Source organism: Salvelinus alpinus, chromosome 1 (genome assembly GCF_045679555.1).
Source record: "Salvelinus alpinus chromosome 1, SLU_Salpinus.1, whole genome shotgun sequence".
In the NCBI taxonomy this organism is placed as follows: Eukaryota; Metazoa; Chordata; class Actinopteri; order Salmoniformes; family Salmonidae; genus Salvelinus; species Salvelinus alpinus.
The window spans coordinates 89,947,078-89,968,151 of record NC_092086.1 but is presented as its reverse complement, the minus strand read 5'-3'; the positions used below and the strand labels follow the sequence as shown (position 1 = coordinate 89,968,151).

Below are 21,074 nucleotides of genomic sequence, written 5' to 3'. Positions count from 1 at the left end.
TAGAAAGCTGAGGAATAGGGCTGGAGAAATGTAACCACTCTCAAATTCAAAGACAAAGCGATTGATGCAAGGACTCATAGTCATGAGAGCATATTTATATATTTTGAAGCTATACATTCACTCATCTGAAAACAAAAGACAACATCACTTTATATTTTCTTTGGATTATAATCGGGAAATTAGGCAGTTGTAGCCCTAAACCATTAGTCTTATATTCCTAAAGAATAAATGGTTACTTATATCATCATCGGAAATTAGTAATAAATGTAATAATCAATGTAATAAATTAGTCATTACATTGGTGTGAGTTCAAGATAAATTGTATGGTCATAAAGCGTTACTGATAAATGTAGCATCAACTGAACGCTATTTCTGTTATTTGCCAACGGCGGTAATATATATTCTGGGTTGTAGGATTATACGAGTGATGCGTGATATTGCCCATCCTAATGGAGAGGACTCAATCTGAACTGTACCACAACCAGAGCACGCAGGCTCCGCCTACTCAGCTGGAACTAGCTCGAGCATTGGTCTGCATTGTGTTATATAGATAAGGATTCTGTGGGAGTGATTTGACTGTACAAAAACTCTGATTGGTTTGAGACTTTATCAGTCAAGGTAGCAGTAGCAATAGATGCTTTCAGAGATAAATCATTTGACACAATATAACAACTGTTTCTGGTTAGCTGTCATTGACATCGAGTGATTAAACCTGTTATTTCTCGGAAACTAATAGCAGGTGTCATCAACCACGCTCGAAGAGTCAACCATCAAGCCTTGCCTTTTTCTATTCGATTTGCTGCTAAACCGAAACGTCTGAGCAATTACTGGTTGATTCACATCTTGTAACACTATTTAATTGCTCACAATGCAGGACACAGCATCGCCAATAAGCAGATTCATTACGCGTTTCACGGATTTCCAGGAAGACCGATAACGAAAGGTAAAACTTGGATGAAGAAATGCATGTCATAGCCACATATTTTCTTGTATGCTACTTCTATTAAGAACAATGATTAATTTGGAAATGTACTATGTTTTGCTGTGTGTATGCGCCAGTCGCTCTCTAGAACTTGCTTTAGGCCTATAGCCCAGTGGACTTTGTCGGTGTCTAATATACATATTTATACATTGTGTGAAACAGTGTGATCATATGGAAATAATGTAACCGTCCGCCGCTGCAGTTATTGCGACGTGTCATTATGTCTCTAATACGAATCTAGGGTAAATATGTTATAAAATGGGTATGGAAGTTTTCCAAATTTAAAGGTCCTTTTTCGTTTCAACTATGTATATTTCTGTAGCCTAGTTACTGTTGTGCTGTTGAGCGCACGAGGGCGGGGCCAACCCAAATAAATGTGGGGAGGGAAAAACGAAGACAACAAACCCTCTAAATGTAGGCCACCGTGCGTGACCCAATTCCTCGTAACACAGCGAGTGAATATGGAACACGGCGTTCCCCCGCCCCTCGTCACGGCTCGGCACAGTTCCAGGGCAAAACTCTGTGTTTTACTGTGCCAGGATGATAGGTTCAATAAAAATGACATTACAAGAAGTAGGTTATCACTATATAACACTGGATTCTAAAGCGATTCCTCATATTGCTGTTATTTCACAGTCTCTACTGATGATGGCAACAAACACACTAAGTATTTAAAAGAAACAAAATAATAGATTCACTATTGGATTGTGAATCAGAATGCTTAATAGGGGTCAAGTTTATCTTCTCCGTCTTCCCTTGAATCAAGCCATACTTATAAAAGTGAGCAGGGTGAAGAGTTTTGTATTAAAGTATTGGGTTTTCTTTGCTCAAGCAGCTGTGTGACAGATATTTTGTTTTGGGCCCCTGGCAGTGTGATCAGTCTGGCTCTGACCTACTTTCCTCCTAACTTCATACCTGCAATGCTATTAATATCCCTGACATGGGGTTGGAGGAGCAGCACACAGCATATTCAACTGGACCTAGTTTTACCCTTATTATCAGCATCTCATCAACATATATATGTATTATACAGCTGCCTAGAGCTATTTCCTATTAATTATTGTGGTCAGGTCAGGACAACCTACTTCAGGGATCTTCAGCCCTGTTCATGGAGACCTACCCTCCTGTAGGTTTTCACTCCAACCAACCTGGTTCAGCTCATCAACCAGCTACTTATTAGAATCAGGTGTGCTAGATTAGGGTTGGAGTGAAAACCTACAGGACAGTAGCACTACAGGAACAGAGTTGGCGAGCCCTGGCCCACCCACTGAGGAGCCAGGCCCAGCCAATCAGAACACGTTTTTCACACAAAAGGGCTTTATTACAGACAGAAATACTCCTCAGTTTCATCAGCTGTCCGTGTGGCTGGCCTCAGACTATCCCGCAGGTGAAGAAGCCGGATGTGGAGGTCCTGGGCTGGCATGGTTACACATGGTCTGCGGATGTGAGGCCGGTTGGATGTACTGCCAAATTCTCTAAAACAACGTTGGAGGTGGCTTATGGTAGAAAAATGAACATTCAATTCTCTGGCAACAGCTCTGGTGGACATTCCTGCAGTCAGCATACCAATTGCACGCTCCCTCAATACTTGACAGATCTGCGGCATTGTGTTTTGTGAAAAAACTGCACATTTTAAGTGACCCTTTATTGTCCCCAGCGCAAGGTGCACCTGTGTAATGATCATGCTGTTTAATCAGCTTCTTGATATGTCACACCTGTCAGGTGGATGGATTATCTTGGCAAAGGAGAAATTCTCACTGGCAGGGATGTAAACAAATTTCTGCACAAAAGTTTAGAGAAATAAGCTTTTTGTGCATATAGAACATTTCTGGGATCTTTTATTTCAGCTCATGAAACATGGGACCAACACTTTACATGTTGCGTTCATATTTTTGTTCAGTATACATACATTTGATTGACACATCTTGGGAAAAAAGCTGGAGATACATTTAAGAGAAGTAGAGCAAAGTTTTATGAATAACCTCCATTATCCTTCCTCAGTAATGTTACTGGATATATTTGGAAATGCTTAAAAAAAATTCAAGCCTGATTTTACCAACGTAGGTTATCTTTAATTGTGTTTGATGTATTTTCAGAGGCCAGCCATGGAGGACAGGAGAATTCTCCCTACAGGGGGAGCAGGTGATCCAAAAACAAAGGGCATACCCTTAGTGGTCAAAACTGAGCCGGACACAAAAACCCGTAGGGTGAGAGAGGAGGCACAGCCTACCATACCCATCAGGGTTAAAAAAGAGGACGTCTCTGACGTGCCCCTCAAAGTGCCCAGATTCCAGTACGTGGACTTTCCTTCGCTGCACCAGTGCATCCAGCAGCTCACCGTGCCACCCCTGGACAGCTGGCTGGAGGGTTACCCTCTGGCCCTGGGAAGACCCTCTGGAGGATGTGCCCCTCTCACTTCCAAGGAGAAGGTTCCCAAGTTTAAGTATGTGGATTATCCCTCTCTGCACCACTGCATCCAGCAGTTGTCTGTGCCGCCTCTGGAGAGCTGGAGCTCGGGGTTGGCCAGGCCAGGGAGTGCGGCGACAGGGGGACCTGGATTCACCACCTCTCAGCCCAGCTTTGTGAGGGGGAATCAGACAGGACAGGGAGATGTTTCAGCATCGGCTCAAAAGCAGGACAAGTACACTGCTTTCCCCTTCCCTGGTCCTGACCCCAGTTCCATCCAGTTTGTGAACTCCTCAAACCAGGCATCCCATAAGCCTCAACTGCCTCAGATGCGCTTGAGCAGTCCGCCCCGAGCCAGGCCCGCAGTAAGCTCACAGGGGGAAGAGGCTCGCCATAAAGTGGTGTGTTCAGATCAGCTGTCTCAAAAGTCCTCTAATCCCAAATCTTGGGTTGCTGGAATGAAGCGTGTCAGAGGAGCAGGGCTACTCCATCAGAGTAATAGGAAGTCAGCTGGTGATGATAATTGGCACGCAGACCTAAAGAAATCTCCAGAAAGTCATCAAGAGGCCAAAGTGGAGCTCAGTGACTCTCCTGACCTAGGGCAAGGTTTTTGGAGAACCATCCCAGAGTCTGTCTGCCCCTTTTGCCAAAATATGTTTTCAAATCCAGAGGAATTGCGGATCCACCAGAAGAGTCACAGAGAAAAGGTGAGTCTGTAGTACCTCGAAAAATGTTCTGAATATGTGACAAATCCTTCTTTATCCGATCAAATTGTGTATCACAGAATAATGAATCGTGTCTCATGATGTTTGTCATATAATTTCAGAAGCCACATTGATGTCTTGACCAAGGACACGTACAGCTGACAACAAGGAACATCTTCACAACTGTGCATCTACTTCAGTACTTACTACACAGGCGTGGACTGTGGCAGTCATCTTCACAAATTATTGGTCACCTGAAAGGGGTCCACTGAGGTGGTTTTGAGTGTTGTGTGTTTATCTTGATTACCTACTGTAAGTGAGGGACTACAAACAAACTCCTTTAGCTAAGAGCTTAATTCATAATTCAGTTTAGGAATTAAATGTGAAATGAAATGTAATAGATTGACCTGCAGTGGCTCTTGATAGTCTTACAACTCCTCATTTACTTCTGGGTTAATTTGCCAGGAGGTGGTACATATTAGATTAGCTATAACAGGAAAATCAACCATTTGATGTTTCAATTCAAATGTCAGGAATTCGATTGAAATGCAAAGCAATGCATTCATTTTTGTGCTGCGGTAGTTGAGAATTTAGTTATAATTTATGTTCCTTAAAAGGATGCCAATGTTTTCCTGTTTACAAGCTCTTGTTGGTGAAGTTTCGCTTTAAGGCAAAAAAGATTAGTAAATTGGGGTATCAGCACCTTGTTCACTGGAGATGGCTGCCTGTTCAGTATTTTTAACATAATTATCCAGCTTTGGATGCCTATAAAACCATTAGCGTTTGCTGCGAAACAACACAGGCTTCTTTATTATTATCTAATGTTTTTATGCTTTGTATTTTTATGTTTATTTTTTTACAATGGTAATTACATATTATTGCTTGTAATGTCAAGAAATAACTTTACACTTTTCTTAAACTTTGTTTTCAATTGTCTGTGTGCATTAAAGCTTTTCTAGTAAAGATTATTACTCTACTTTCCAGCAAATGCTATACGCATACAAGTGTCACATTATTTTCAGTACATACTATGGTAGCCTACACTACACTGTTCTCTAAAAAAAAAAGCCAAGAAAACAACCATGATTATTAAGAGCTCAATCCATCAACAACATCATTACAAAACTATTTGTGATGATGTACGGCTATGCCATTTAGAACTAGGCCTAAAACAATCAAAGTTGTAAAGTAAACCAGTCAAATCAAATGTTATTTGTCACATGCTCTGAATACAACAGGTGTAGTAGACCTTATCATGAAATGCTTACTTACAAGCCCTTAACCAACAATGCAGTTCAAGAAATAGAGTTAAGAAAATATTCTAACCAAAAGTAACAAAAAAATTACATAACAATAACGAGGCTATATACATGGGGTACTGGTACCGAGTCAATGTGTGGGGGTACAGGTTAGTTGAGGTAATTTGTACATGTAGGTAGGAGTAAAGTGACTGTGCATAGATAATAAACAGCGAGTAGCGGGGGGGTCAATGTAAATATTCCGGGTGGCCATTTGATTAATTGTTCAGCAGTCTTATGGCTTGGGGGTAGAAGCTGTTAAGGAGCCTTTTAGACCTAGCCTTGGCACTCCGGTACCGCTTGCCGTGCGGTAGCAGAGAGAACAGTTTATGACTTGGGTGACTGGAGTCTTTGACAATTATTTGGGCCTTCCTCTGACACCGCCTAGTATATAGGTCCTGAATGGCAGGAAGCTTGGCCCCAGTGATGTACTGGGCCGTACGCACTATACTTTTTGTAGCACCTTACGATCAGATGCCGAGCAGTTGCCATACCAGGCGGTGATGCAACCAGTCAGGATGCTGTTGATGGTGCAACTGTATAACTTTTTGAGGATCTGGGGACCCATGACAAATCTTTTCAGTCTCGTGAGGGGGAAAGGTGTTGTCATTCCCTCTTCAAACTGTCTTGATGTGTTTGGACCATGATAGTTCGTTGGTGATGTGGACACCGAGGAACTTGAAACTCTCGACTCTCTCCACTACAGCCCCATTGATGTTAATGGGGGCCTGTTCGGCCCTCCTTTTCCTATAGTCCACGATCAACTCATTTATCTTGCTCACATTGAGGGAGAGGTTGTTGTCTTGGCACCACACTGCCAGGTCTCTGACCTCCTCCATGTAGGCTGTCTCATCGTTGTCGGTGGTCAGGCCTACCACTGTTGTGTCGTCAGCAAATTTAATGATGGTGTTGGAGTCGTGCTTTCCCACACAGTCATGGGTGGAAAGGGAGTACAGGAGTGTACTAGCACACACCCCTGAGGGGTGTGTGTTAGTGTTAAGGATCAGCGTGGCAAATATGTTGTTGCCTACCCTTACCACCTGGGGGCGGCCCATCAGGAAGTCCAGGACCCAGTTGCAGAGGGAGGTGTTAAGTCCCAGGGTCCTTAGCTTAGTGATGAGCTTTGTGGGCACTATGGTGTTTAATGCTGCGCTGTAGTCAATGAACAGCATTCTCACATACTGTAGGTGTTCCTTTTGTCCAGGTGTGAAAGGGCAGTGTGGAGTGCGATTGAGATTGCGTCATCTGTTGGGGCAGTATGCCAGACCATAACTAAATGCTTTCATGTATACAATGTGGCATCACTTGCATGGGACTTTCCATTCAAAGAATAGGGATATTCCGCTTGGGATACAATGTTTCACTTACACAATACAACTATAGCTGAGAGCTGTGCAGCAAAGGTTTGATTGATGAAGACTATGCGGAGAAGACCTAAAGTTAAAAGTCTGTCAACCGAAAACCCTCAAAATAATAGATTTTAAGGTAAGGGTTAGGGTTAAGGTTAGGGACATCCCAAGAATCCAGAAAAGGGATCTGGTAACCCAGAAGTAAATTTGGTCAGCTGCGTGATTAACTCTTGTCTGTGCTTCTGTGTTCATACTGTAACGCCCCTGGGTTTATAAGCGTGGAAATCGACTCTGCCGCTTGAGCATGCTTTTGCGGCACAGTCGATAGCGCGCTGGACTTCGGGCTAGAATGTCGAGGGTTCGAGACCTGCTCCCTGCTGTTTCATTACAATACTGTAGGTGCAGAGGAAAAGGTGAAGCGAGAGGATTTACTCTGCTCAAAATCCAGTAAAAGGCCTCGCTGGCTTCTGGTTGGCAGGTCATTTGACAGTCACCCAATAGCGCCCAAAGGGATGTGCGGGTACTACACTTGGTTTGTTGGCAGGTGCCGCTGCAGCTGCAAGTCACTGGATAAACCGGTGTCAGTGTCAGATCTGACTGCCTAACTAATCTAACTCACTGTCGCGCCGAACTGCGATGTGCAGTTTCGCTGATTCTCTTCCATAACTCCATCCCATAGTTACTGTTGCGATGACCAGTAGCTACTGTTGCTCATCTGTGTGCGAGCAGTTCGTGGGGAAAGGGGAGAGATTGGGCAAAGTACTGCAAGCTAACGTTAGCTAGCAGCTAATTCTGTGGCTATATACTGCATGTAGCTAGCTAACTAGTTAGCAACTCGTTTGTTATTGTATAAAATAGTAGATGGACGTGTTGATTGTATCCTCTGAACTAATAGCTCCAGCACCTTGGTCCGTTAGCTTCCAGGCCAATAAGCTAGCTAGCAAGTTGTGTGGTCATTTAGCTAGAAAGGTGCTGTGCAACATAATCAAAGCCATTTACAACCTCTAAACACATCATTGGCTATGCGTATGGAAAGTGTCAAGTTGTGTGTATATGTCAGCATTTTAAGGGATAAGTAGATAGACATAATCTACTGAAATCATTCTGGTTGAACACATTTTGGCACACAGTGACTGGGAGAAGAACCCCTTAGGTCGCCTTTCATTACAGTCCTCGGTGAGACAGTCTTTACAAATACTGCTGGTTGACATCTCTGCCAGTGTGCATCATGAGGTTATCATTTGATCAAGTTTGTGCAGGTCCTGTTCTGACTGGAGATGCCCACCTGACTGCCCCTCCAACACCATATTTTGTGAAACAGTAAAACTTGCTTGACTCAATACTGTCAAAGCCACTAGCCATCAGTATAGCTATACTGCATAATGACTTTTTTCTTGCAAATGTCGACTGGAAATTGAGAGGCATAATAGCCGATAAGTGTTTAGTTAGTTCATTGCTTTGTCATGTCCATGCCATAGCAATCAGTCTGCACAATTAACAAATAATTGTATTAGTGACCTGTGATAGAGACATTGTTCTACAGGTAACAGTTATTCTTGTCCTTTGAATCACTGGTGTTCAAGAAACATGTTACAATTTACACAACGTGTTCAACTAAGTTTCCTTGATAATGGTTTACAGCATACAATTGGCAGAACTTCACTGAAGAGCAAGACCATTTTTGTATTGTAATTCTATTTGCAGAATACCTTATTGAACATGTGACTTGTTTCTGGTAACAAAGTGGCAATGTAAACAGTTTCACAATAGTGGATAAGTCTGCCCTCTTCTTCCTCATCAGTACAGTTAGAAACATTAGCAGTAGAATTGGGGACAAAGTGATGTTCCTCCTCTGTTTCTCTCAGCTATGGAGACAGGTCATCAGCCTGAAACATCTGTGAAAAAGGAGCACAACTTATGTATTGGTTAGCATGTGTGGAAACTTAAAACAGAAGAGGTCAGTCAAATGCACCAGGGTGGTCAAGGGCAAATGAAGTGTGAATGAGACTTTCTGTTTCCCGATTCACCACTCTTCTCCCCCACCATAAATGTATAAACATTGAATTGATCTAGTCATTGGCTATAGAGGGAGTTTCCATCATACAATTCATGACATTGCACATTTTGGGAGATGGGTGGACAATCAGGACATAAGCCTACTCTTTACCCTAAGTCAAAGTAAGCACTCATACAATCACCTTCATGGGCTTAAAAGGAATAGACTGGTGTAAGGAATATGGTGGAACTGCAGTTGGTCAGTGGAACAACTACTTTCCTAAGGGTTGGAACACAAAATAGATCAGTTGAAAGGCAGTGTCAGGTCTCGAGCAAATTAACTTGAATAGAAAATACTTTTCTTCCAAAGATAACTTTTGTAGCCTTCAAATATCACATCAGAAAAATGAAACTGAATCAGACTATTTCCAGTCCATATCATAGGTCATCCCCTTTCAGAGACTCTGGTACTGTCTCCACTGTTAACAATTGACAATATTTACTTGGTATGTATACAAGGCAAAGGTAAACATGTCGTCCCCCACAAATGATTCAGTCCCCTTGGGCCAATTGAGATATTGCGTGTGACTAACACATTTCAGTTATTTACTATAGTTCCTGCCTTGGGCCAATCAGTATAATTCTCTAAATGCTGGATCTCTATGGCAAGTGCGGGCCAGTGCTGTCTGAGAATTGCGTGTGACGAACGTATGAATGGACAGAGACAGATCCACTTCCCCATTTCATTGCGGGGGACAACAAAACCTTGACTTGTGTGGCGGAAAGTAAAAAACAGCATAGTATGCCTAATTAAACAGCATAGTATGTAATGAATTAATTTCCTCCACATATCCTCCCTTTTGAGACTAAGTCTCAACCTAATAGGAAATGACTTACGAGCATTTCCATCAAACAAGCATTAACATGAGGGGAAAGAGGGAAAGTAGAAGACTGGTCACCATGATGGTAGTGGCCCTTAACTTCTTCACACCAACCAACAAACGGGTGTGATCATTCTACAGTGGTCCCTGCAGCGTACGCTCAAACTGATGTGATTAGAATGCTTATTTAGAACGTCCAGTTTCGATTGATGCAACAGTCAGCATTTGAGCTGGCCACACTGTTTTTTTTCACAGAAACATTTTGCACAAACACAGTCCTTGTAAAGTTATGTCCAGAATGTGACCAGTTTATTTTTGGATGCAATGTTCAGACATTCACAGAAGTAGCTACAACATAACACAATCATCCAAACCGGAAAATGTAGGCTAAATATATCCTAGCGCTAACTGAGGAAAGATTGACGTAACATAAGCATTCATATTTTCATAACTCTCGGTTGACAGAAACTACAGCAGGAATTAGCTAATAGATATTACTATAATAGCTATTACTAAAAATAATCACATCACGGGTGAGCTCACCATTGATCGAAATAATTGAGTAAAACACTTTCTAGAAATGGAAAGTAATCCAATGATGGGTAGTTTGTGCGCGCCGCCATGTTTGTTTTTTCTCATCAACCAAAGATAAGAGGAGACAAGATGAGTTTGGTCTGTTTATAGTATGCATGTTGAAGGGGGTGTGTCGTCTACCATCGTTCACATCCCATCATTCACTACTGGAAGTTTACTCAAAAAGTGAGTGAACCCTCCCTCACCTCATTTTGTTATAACATCCTTGGTCCGACAGACGTTTACGTGAAACCCAGAATGCGTTATATTTCAACAAACATGGCTCCACACATAGCTGGAATTAGCTTAGCTCATCATAATCAATATAACCTTCAAAAAAGTATTTTACACACATAATATGTGTCCATTACAATCTATGCAAGAATCCGAATGCATGATTTGTCATTAGTACTTGAAAACGTGAATAAAACAGTAAATAAATTATTACCACACAAAACATTTTCTGATAGTGATTTATTGATACAAATGGCGCATGCAGGCAGTCAATCACGTAACCTCTCACTCCCACTCTGAGCGATTCAGTGTTGTTCTTTATGTATGTAGCTAGTGAGCTAAGCTGTAGCATTAACAATGTCTTTCAAAAGGAGACAACTCACAAATGCGGAAAGATTTTTTACAATTCTGACAAAGTCAGGAATCAGATTCTGACAGTGACAGGAACAATGAGGAGCTGCCCCTGTTAACGGAGGCAGACCAACAGTGGATAATGTACAGGAGGTCTGTGGTAGCTGGAAGGCTGCCAGCCATTTCCTGGCCCTGCTGTTTGCTTTGATGAGTCCCAGTCTGGATTGCAAAGCCCCTTGCCATTTCCCTCTGAGGCAGAGAGCTTCAAGCTGTTTCTGACAGAGGAGCTGGTGGGAGACATACTAGAGGAGACCAACCGCTATGCCTTGGAGCTGCAGGAGAAGAGAGAGCCAGGAGTGAGGGGGAAACTCGCTAAAAAGGTGACAATCACAATTAATGAAATGCATACCTTCCTGGTGACAATTCTTTTCATGGGAATAGTAAAGAATAACTCCCTAAGAGAATACTGGAGCACAGATCCTATGTTCGCAACTCCCTTCTTTGCCACCCTCTTTTCCCAAGGCCGCTTCCTATTTCTGCTGCGATGCCTGCATTTTGTCAACAAATCTACTGCCAACCTAAATGACCCGTTACACAAAATACGAAATGTTCTTACCAGCTTGACATTAGCATTTGGTAGGGTCTTTGTGCCATACAAGGACCTATGCATTGATGAGTCCCTGATGTTATGGAAGGGTAGGCTGGCGTTCCGTCAATATATTCCACCCAAAAGGCACAGGTTTGGGGTCAAGTGCTTTGTTATGTGCGACGTGAAGACAGGATTTGTCCAGGACATTATAGTCTACACAGGATCAACCACTGATATCCAACATTATGAGGGGCTTGAGGTGTCCGGTTCCACGGTGATGACCATGCTGGCTCCTCATCTCGGCAAGGGACACACTTTGAATGTGGACAATTGGTACAGCAGTCCTACACACTTCCAGCAAGTGTTTTCTTGCTGTGTTTTTATCCAGTACTGTTAAGGAGTGTACGCTGGCATACAAAATCTGGCCTCAATCTTCAGCTTGAAAGATGTCCAGCTCCAGTTATGATATTGGCAAATAATGTTCAATACTGTTTGTATGTGTGGTTTCTGAAAGTACACAATAAAGAGGAATTATTAGTAATTAGAATACAATATCAGGATATAGCAATCAAACAATATTACAAGGAAGTAACATAACACTGCTATACAAATTATAAAATTGCATTGACAAAATTAATAATGAGTCATATAACAGTAAGAAACAGCAACTGTTGAGCTCCACAAGGGTGCAGGGCAGGGCAGAACAGGGCTATGCTAAACAGGCCAATTGAAAACAAACCATGGTCATAAGGCCAGGGTAGCTTCAAAAGACAACACAAGCTAATACTTCACCGACACAATTATCATTGTTTAACAGAGTTAATAGAAGAACGTAGGTAGCTACATAAGCACGATTTACTCAATCGATTTATTCAAACACTATAAAGGTTATGAAATTAGTAATGTTACCTTGCGTGTCCGCGGTTATAAGGAATACACACACATATATTATGCTCCATACATACTGTGAGCTATAGTAGAAACAACATAACACAACATACAGAAACTTTTACAGTGTAATAAGGCACTTACTTTGTTAGAAATGCACACATGTTCAAAGTTATTATCGTTTAGTAATGAAAACAACAATGAAGGTGAAGCGGGCACCAGCCGGAAAATGCGAAAAAGTTTGCGCAGGTCCTGTTCTGACTGGAGATGCGCAAATGTCTGCATACTTGATCTGTTTCACCTGTCTTGTGCATGTCTCCACCCCCCACCAGGTGTCTCCCATTTTCCCCTATTATCCCATGTGTAGTTATGCCTGTGTTTTCTGTTGGTCTGTTGCCAGTTCGTCTTGTCAAGTCTTACCAGTGTGTTTTCCTGTATCTCTAGTTTCTGTTTGCTAGTCCTCCCGGGTTCTGACCATTCTGCCTGCCCTGACCCTGCCTGCTGTTCTGTCTGATTTAAACTGCCTTGGATTACTGACCTCTGCCTGCCCTGGACCTGCCATTTGCCTGCCCCGTTTTGTAATAAACATCTGAGATTCGAGCGCCCTAGCTTGAGAGCAGTGCAGACTAACTATCCTGTTGTGTAACTGACATCATGTGTATTAAAAACTCACGCTGGGGCAACCGTTAGAGATATTTGGAAGTCAAGTGTGAAAGGTTAACTCTACCTTGGGAGCACCATTTACAGAATTTTCACTGTGGGCATGGCCTATGCACATGCTGCACCATTAACTCAATGTTTTTAGCTGGGTGTTATGGATTATCATCATCTCCATCAGACATGTAATCAGGCATAGGAAATTAATCAAGTGTCAACAGTTTTGCTGCACAATTTCTTAACACAAGATATAATAAGCATTATTGCAAAAAAGATAACTAAGCCATAAATCAACCAATGGAATATTGTAGCTCCAATAAGACCAAATAATGACTGAACCCATCCAAACGGATTCCAATCGTTGTCTGGTTGGTGTTCATTTGCGAGATCACAGCTGAGCTCTTTCAGATGTTTCAAATTTTTCTCTTATGTCATTGTGCCAACTCACAATAGCATCTCTGAATTCTTTATTAGATTGAAATTTTCCGTCAGCAGGGAAATGCTGCCCAATTTTATCCATGATTAGATTTCTTTTCATATTCGAGCTGAATTTGTAGAATGTTTTCACACTTCTTTTAGTGCCTCTATGGCTTTGCTTTAGTTTACCTCTTCTTAGAGGTAGTTTACATTTCAATGGTGGTTATTTCTGTGCCTCTCTCAACAGTGTCCAGGGTGTTAAGATTTCCTCACTCACGGTTTTAATATATGCCAATCTTAACCATTTTCCAAGGTAGTGATACCCACTTCCCCGGAGAGTAGGTATGGTATTTGTGCATGTTGATTGGTCACGGCACCTGATACCTTGTATTAGAACCAATATTGAAGCTTCTGCCAATTTACTACTGGAGAATATGGGAGACCTAATGTCTTATACCATTCTCACGCTTCAAATATCACTGCTATTGACAACACATATTACCAAAATTAGGGTCCATCGTCCATCCATAATACAAATCTCTCGTCTATACACACACACACTCAGGAAAAAACAAACACACAAACACACTCCCTCAAAATATTTTTTCATCACTCTATGTAATTTTACATTTTGTACCCACATGGTAGTTCCTCCAATGCAAATATCCATGTAGGGTTTACATTTATAGCTGGTTTCCCAATCATAACCAACTGTTTTACCAGTCCACTGATTCATTTATTTTCTTTTACAATGTTTTCTAACCTGCAGGAATGTTTTTCTAACTTCTATCTCGGGATTGTGCTCTGGGATCACATAACTCGTAACCATGTCATGTCATCCCATGTCCGCTTCTGTGCTCAACAGAGAAAGCCCTTACCCTGCTCCAACAGGGCAAGTCGTCCCAGAATTTCTCCTTTAATTAAAGATATCTCTGCTGCAACAGAGTTCCTAATTAAAAATTATAGGACTTCCCCTATTAGAAATAACTGAGTTTCTAATTAGGGGTGTCTTTTGCTCCAACAAAAGACCTAAAGTGCACAATCTGTTCCCAGAACAGAATTTTCTATGATGTTTGAAAGAAAATCAGTCTCAGCCTTAACTCTGTATGTTCGGGATGGCGTATCCGTCCACTAACGCTCCCTGCCGGGTTCGAGGCAGGTCCCTTTCTGCTCCGCTTAGTGTGGGCTCCCCGAGCCACGTCTAACGCAGCCCCTGCGCGTAGATAACCTCGGTCACCCCGGGAACGATTAGCAGACGGAGTTAGCCATCCTATGTCTTTGCCAAATTGTGATGGGAATTCTAACCAAAAGAAGAGAGACTGTAGATTACTTCAAACAGCAAGATTTGCAACAATGAGATTTGCAACAATGGAGTAATCAATAATTACTCAAATAGTTCAGAGTTGAAAGCCCAATGAACAGTTGTCTCTCTCCTTTTATAGAAAGTACATCCTCTTTTCTATGTGACAGTTAGCAGATGTAAAAAGATAAAACAAGTAGTTTAGCTCATCTGTGCAGATCAAGATAGCTGATATCGCCACCATTCTATGTTCCTCCCTGCAATTCCCACATAGCTAAATTCCTGCCGATTGTAAACACAGGTCACATACTGCGGTCGTACCCAAACGGCTCCTAAATCTGTACGCTCTGATTTATGACTACGTCACACAAGACAAGTTTGTAACAGTAAAAAATACTAGCATATAACAATGGACAATTCTTTAAGTAAAAAACAGCATAGTATGTCTAATTAAACAGCATAGTATGTAATCAATTAATTTCCTCCACACTTGCAACAAGCAACATGTCATATACAAGAACCCAGTGGGAGAGGATGGGACTACAATATGAATAGAATTAAATGTCGTGCCGTAGAGTATCCCGTATGTTCTTTTGTTGGCATAGAGGTGGTTGAGAGAGCACACAAGGGCTACATCCCAATTCTCCGCCCTTCTCCCTAAGTGTGCACTTCTTGTCATAAATTGAAAAGCATAGGATTGGTGTAAGCATTGAAAGAAGGGAGTTTCCATTGCTAACTCCATGAAATAAATGATAGAAGTGCACACTTTGGGTGAAGGAAGAAAACCTGGACGCAATTCAGCAACATAACTTCAGCAACACAATGTAAGTCCAACTCATTTGAGTACTGCCTATGAGGAGAAAGGGTGTTTCACACACAGTCTTTTCACAATGTGTGACAGTGTGACACATGTGTCTTTGGGTTGCACAATTAGTGCCAAGTAATGGCTAACAAAGACTTGGAATCATAGAGTTAGATACAGTACAGAATCTATACCTGTATGCTTGCAACCCCTCTACCTCCTATCTATCCAAGCAGTAGTACTTAATATGGGACACCATGTTGCAGGGCCGGGCGAATCAGTTAGACAGGCCTTTGAATTCCATAGGCGGGCACATTTTTCACGGGATCTCCTATGTGCGCACGCCAGTGCTACCTGTTTAGCTAAAAGAAACAAAAGAAATGTGCATGTTATTTTGGCATTATTTCATGCATATCAGTTTGCAAACAATGTAAAAACATGAATAATAATCCTTGAGTTAATAAAGCCGCATACAAACATGGAGGCGTTTCAGCCTAGCTCAGTGATTTCTGTGGTGGAGGGGCAGCCAGCGAAAGCACAGAGCGTAGGTGTTATTAATTTTCTCTTGTTGCGCCGTGATTGGCTCAGTGTTCTGTCACTCATGGGGACACTACATCACTGCAGAATCTTCAGGAAGAGCTAGGCAGTTCAAGCTCCCTTGGGTGCTGCCATTGATTTACATTAGAAGTGCTCATCCACGAAGGCTCAAGGTCATTGGCCATAGATATAATGATGCCAAATCACGTTATATCTAAGGTAGCTTTGATTGGACTGATCATGTCAACATCATACTTTCAAAATCTTATCTAGCAAGGTAGCTAGCTAGACAAGCAGTCATCGTCATGAATATGCTTGACAATCTACTGGCAAATCCTTTTCAATCCTTGTCATATGAAGAGAAATTATAGATAAAACGTATCGGTGCTCATCGCCATTGGACATAAACATTAAACAAAAAGTTGGAAATCCCAAATTCAACAATGAGTGGTTTGGAAGGAATCAGTGGCTAACTGCAATTCAAAGCAATCACTATTTTGCTTCCCCTGCCTGCTATTCGAGGAGAGAGTGTGTGGTCCAAGTCTGGGTTTAAGTATTTAAAACATCTGTCTGAAAGAGTCACTTTTCCAAGCTTAAAAGGATAAACATTCACACGCAACCACATGGGACAGAAAAGGTTGAATAGATTGGCCAGCTGTCAATCCAGCATGACTTCTGCCGTGTTCAAAACAACTGGGAACTTAGAAATCAGAACTTGGAAATATCTGACTTCGGTGCATTCAAGACAACTGGGAACTCTGGAAAAAACTAACTCAGACTGGGAAAATACGCTTTGAACGGTCAACCAACTCGGAATTCCAAATCGCAAACTCTTTCAAGAGCTCCGACTTTAAGACCTGAAGATCACTGACGTCATGATTCAACCTTGTTTTTTTCTGAGTTCCCAGTTGTCTTGAAAGTACCATATATCCAGAGAATGCCAAACTTTAATGACAAAGTTTGATGACAAAGTGTGCCCACAGAAGGTCTGCCACGCCACCTTCCTGTTCAAGTGAGCACAGCACAACAACGGTCCAAAAATAAGCCGATGTCTTGTATGCTGCTGTATAAATTATGTAATATGCCAGGGATATATGTAAACTGTAGCTAAGACAGTAATACTAAGTGTATGTTGTGTAGTAAGCTGTTAGTAGCCCATGTGTCTCACCCTAAGCATTTAGTCCCCATCTCCCTCTCAGATCTTAGCCTATAGTCTACAGTTCTGACTTGGTGGTGCACATGTTAAATAAAGGTTAAATCAACAAAAACATATTTTTTTTAGCCTATAGCCAGTTTTAGAAAAATGTCATCATTGAATATTGTAAAAGCTTTCTGCTTATATGCCGCTGTTATTTATCCTACATTTCTGACTTGGTGTACAGGGAGAATACTGTCGCTGTCCATTTCAAAAGTGCTGAGCAAATAGGCATATTGTCCGTCTGAGCTCGCTCATTAATGTCTTAACCGAAATTACGGCTTGCCTCTTATCCTCTCATCGTTCCCTTGTTATATTGCCTATATAGGTCTATCTCATTAGTATCTAATTCATATTTTTAGGCAATGTTGGAATGATGCATTTCTTTGTTTTCCTTATTTTGTTTATTATAATTAGCTCATATGCTTTTCTCCACAAGGAGGGGATACTATAATGTTGTTCGGTCTGTAACCATGTTTTCCCGAGAAATCTCAGTAATAGACCCATGTAATTCAAGTTGATTTTGCGAGGGTTGTGTTGATTGCGCAATGCCCTGTCTCTGCATCGGTATAGGCATATTGCCTGTAGGTGGATCCTCGTGATTGTTCCCTTCCTTTTTAGACCACATAGGCATAATAAAGTACTTTAAATGGTAGGGTAACCGCATTTCTCTCTTTCTCTCTCAAAAACCAGCAGTATTTCAATACTCTCGATGCGGTAACACATGGCAGCCGGTGCCAAATGTAATATCTAAATTATCTTGCAGTAAACGCCTCAACATCTTGCTGAATTTATCTGAACTAACACCGATCTGAATTTCTGTCGGTGTCCAGTTTGAAAGTGCTGAACAAGGGCCTATGTCGTCGCAGCTCGTTTGCTTGCACTTGCTTATACGTAGAGCTTAGTGTTAATTGATGGCATAACTTCACTACGTCATCAGAGTGCGCAGCTGAACTAGTGTATGCTGGAAACACTCGGTTTGTTATTTTAACTAAAACATAACCAATCTTTGTTAAATATAAATACCAAACTCCCCCATCTGATAGCGGAGTCGAAGGTTTTTGCATGGATTACGGAACGCGGTTAGCTTTTAACAGCTAGGACCGCTATTTCTTGTCCCGGAATCGCGCTTTACTGACCGGTTAAAATTTGCTCGAAAGAGCCGCTAACCTAGCTAAGATGCTAACATAGTTAGTCAGCGCTATAGGAGCTGTATCTACTACATTTGGTTTCGGGACAAACTGGATCACAGATTTCCAATGCAGCAATTGTTTGCTTGCCGAGGATTATAGGCTTGATGTGGCTTCCTTGATCACGCAGGTCGCCAGCCTACGTAAGAAACTGGGGGAAACGCAGAGTGGCATATTTACCTTTTCTACGCCGGTGGGTGGAAGGCGTTCGCGCATGTTGGATGCATCTCTGTCTTATCGTTTGTCGTTATCCGACTGACCGGTGTTGCCCGGAGTTTGTTCGCCAGGGAAGCCATCTTCTGCCTTTCCTCCCCCATCTGATAGCGGAGTCGAAGGAGCACAACAAGCGGAGCATGGCAATCAATGATGGTCGCATGTCGTGAGCCATGGAAGCCGAAGACAGCACTGCAAAGCAGTCTCCACTCCCAATGAGAAATTGATGATAAAACGATTGCGGGGGCTGCTTTGTTAGACTTCAGTGCGGCTTTTGACGTTATCGATCATCGTCTGCTGCTGGAAAAACTTATGTGTTATGGCTTTACACCCCTGCTATATTGTGTAAAAAGAGTTACGTGTCTAACGAAACACAAAGGGTGTTCTTTAAACCCAGACTTGGACCACACACCCACTCCACTGAATAGCAGTCCAGTGATTGTTTTGCAATGCTTGTAGTTAGTCACTGATTCCTTTCAAACCACTCATTGTTGAATTTGCGATTTCCAACTTGTGCGATGCTTATGGCCGATGAGCACCGATTCGTTTTTATCTATAATTCCTCTTCATATGAAAAGGATTTGCCAGTTGATTGTCGACTTGATTCATGATGATGGCTGCTTGCTAGCTAAGATTTTGAAAGTATGATGTTGACATGATCAGTCCAATCAAAGCTACGGTAGATGTAACGTGATTTGACGTCACTTTATATGTAGCAGGTGAGTCTTCTTGGATGGGCACGTCTAATGTAAATCTATGGCAGCACCCAAGGGGCTTGAATTTTCAAGCTCTCCCGAATCAAATATTATTGGTCACATACACATGGTTAGCAGATGCTAATGTGAATGTAGCGAAATGCTTGTGCTTCTAGTTCCCGACAGGGCAGTAATATCTAACAAGTAATCTAACAATTCCACAACAACTACCTAATACTCACAAATCTAAAGGGATGGAATAAGAATATATACATATAAATATATGGATGAGCGATGACCGAGCGGCATAGGCAAGATGCAATAGATGGTATAAAATACATTTATCTGTGAAGTGTCTCAGCCAGAGAAATCATCAATTCCGATAATAAAACGTTGGTGGCGCCCTCTTGTGGCGAAATGCGATATAGCACTATACTGCACCAGCAACGTCTTATCTGGTTCTTCAACGGCAACCACGGCGAAGTTCTGAGATGGAAATCCAGCGAAGGATGATCCGATCCAGAAGAACGGTCACGGCACCACTGTAACAGTACTCTTCTTGCGTTGTGTACAATCAATCCTCGACACGAACTCCAAAGTGTAGCACCAGTCATGGAGATTTATTCTGGTAGGAACAGCACAAAATTGCACGTCATGCAATGCACGGCTCACCATCCAAACTCTGCACTCACGCACGCTGGTTTGGTGCTTGTTCACTGGGCCATGTAGTTACCAAAATAATACAATTACAATATAATATCTTTAACAATGTACCTGGTAGGAACAGCACAAAATTGCACGTCATGCAATGCACGGCTCACCATCCAAACTCTGCACTCACGCACTGTACAAAATATATGAACCCCCCCACCAGACACAGTAAGTTGCTAGCTAGTACTGGCGGGAATTCTTTACAACAAAATGCACAACCAATATTCTCCAAAAAACACTGCATCTTATGTGTGATGTTCGAATAACATTTACAAACCGGTTGATATAAATTATACATTTAAATCATCACTTGGGAGTATAAAAATCACTTTTGAGTACAGTGCTTTGCAACCAACAACTTACCGCTGGTTTGGTGCTTGTTCACTGGGACGATTCTAACTGAAACATCCTCCCTCGTAAGCAAGCTACGCAAACCAGCCAATAAGATGCCATGTTGAGTACCAGTCTGGACAGGGTTGATCTTTATGCATGGATGTTTACATATGTTGTGTATATATTATTGTAATATTGTATTGCGAATAACCTTTAGTATAGGCCTAAACAGTAACAAAGGAAAAACGTGGCATGCTGGGAGAACGGCTGTGGATTAGTTTCTTCCAAATCATTGATCAGTGATAATTCACTAACGGAACCTTTAATATGATAACCTATAGCAAAGACGCATGGTCAAATTATGAAAATGCATGGATAAAAGCGGCAATTGATGAAAAACTGCAAAGGATTACGCATGTTAAGCAATACTATGTATTCATAAAGGAATAAAGTATCAATCTAAAAGTAGCCTACAGTGTCCCAGGCATTGTAGGCTTTAATTAAAGTCGACTTTCATTTTCTGCAGTTGCTCCTCACCAGCTGCAACTTGCAGCCACTGCTTGCATTTTGGGAGGCACTATTTGTCAAACAATGATTAGAATGTTTTTGTTTGACTCACGCAAACTGGACCAAAGACATGACTGAAACAGGAAAAGTTGCGATTCATATGTATACAGTGGATATGTACAAATGATCCCCAAATTGATAGTACAATGTACACACATATATGTCCAATTTGTGAGTGTGTGATATAGGAGTTGGAGACATTTACAA

The 21,074-nt window shown here is 41.8% G+C and overlaps 1 protein-coding gene and 1 long non-coding RNA gene across 5 annotated transcripts; one reads left to right on the top strand and one right to left on the bottom strand.

Annotated features, from left to right (window-relative positions):
* The first annotated feature begins 591 nt into the window (after positions 1–591).
* LOC139533534 (uncharacterized) lies at positions 592–5,068 on the top strand. Its single transcript, XM_071331660.1, has 3 exons — positions 592–943; positions 3,079–4,095; positions 4,215–5,068. Exons 2-3 carry the CDS (start codon positions 3,088–3,090, stop codon positions 4,224–4,226), a joined length of 1,020 nt encoding a protein of 339 aa, XP_071187761.1. The 5' UTR covers positions 592–943; positions 3,079–3,087; the 3' UTR covers positions 4,227–5,068.
* A 4,840-nt stretch (positions 5,069–9,908) lies between these two features.
* On the bottom strand, positions 9,909–19,951 carry LOC139533530 (uncharacterized). Of its 4 annotated transcripts, none has more exons than XR_011666804.1 (4): positions 19,596–19,951; positions 12,395–15,788; positions 11,390–11,869; positions 9,909–11,105 (listed from the first exon to the last, which is right to left on the bottom strand). It is a non-coding gene; the product is annotated as an uncharacterized lncRNA (long non-coding RNA). The 4 variants fall into 4 exon arrangements; XR_011666806.1 differs by having other exon boundaries at positions 19,698–19,951; XR_011666785.1 differs by lacking the exon at positions 19,596–19,951 and adding an exon at positions 15,901–19,276.
* Between the last annotated feature and the right edge of the window lie 1,123 nt (positions 19,952–21,074).

Excerpts from the sequence above, each read along its gene's own strand:
- LOC139533534 (XM_071331660.1), top strand. The coding sequence starts at position 3,088 with ATGGAGGACAGGAGAATTCTCCCTACAGGGGGAGCAGGTGATCCAAAA.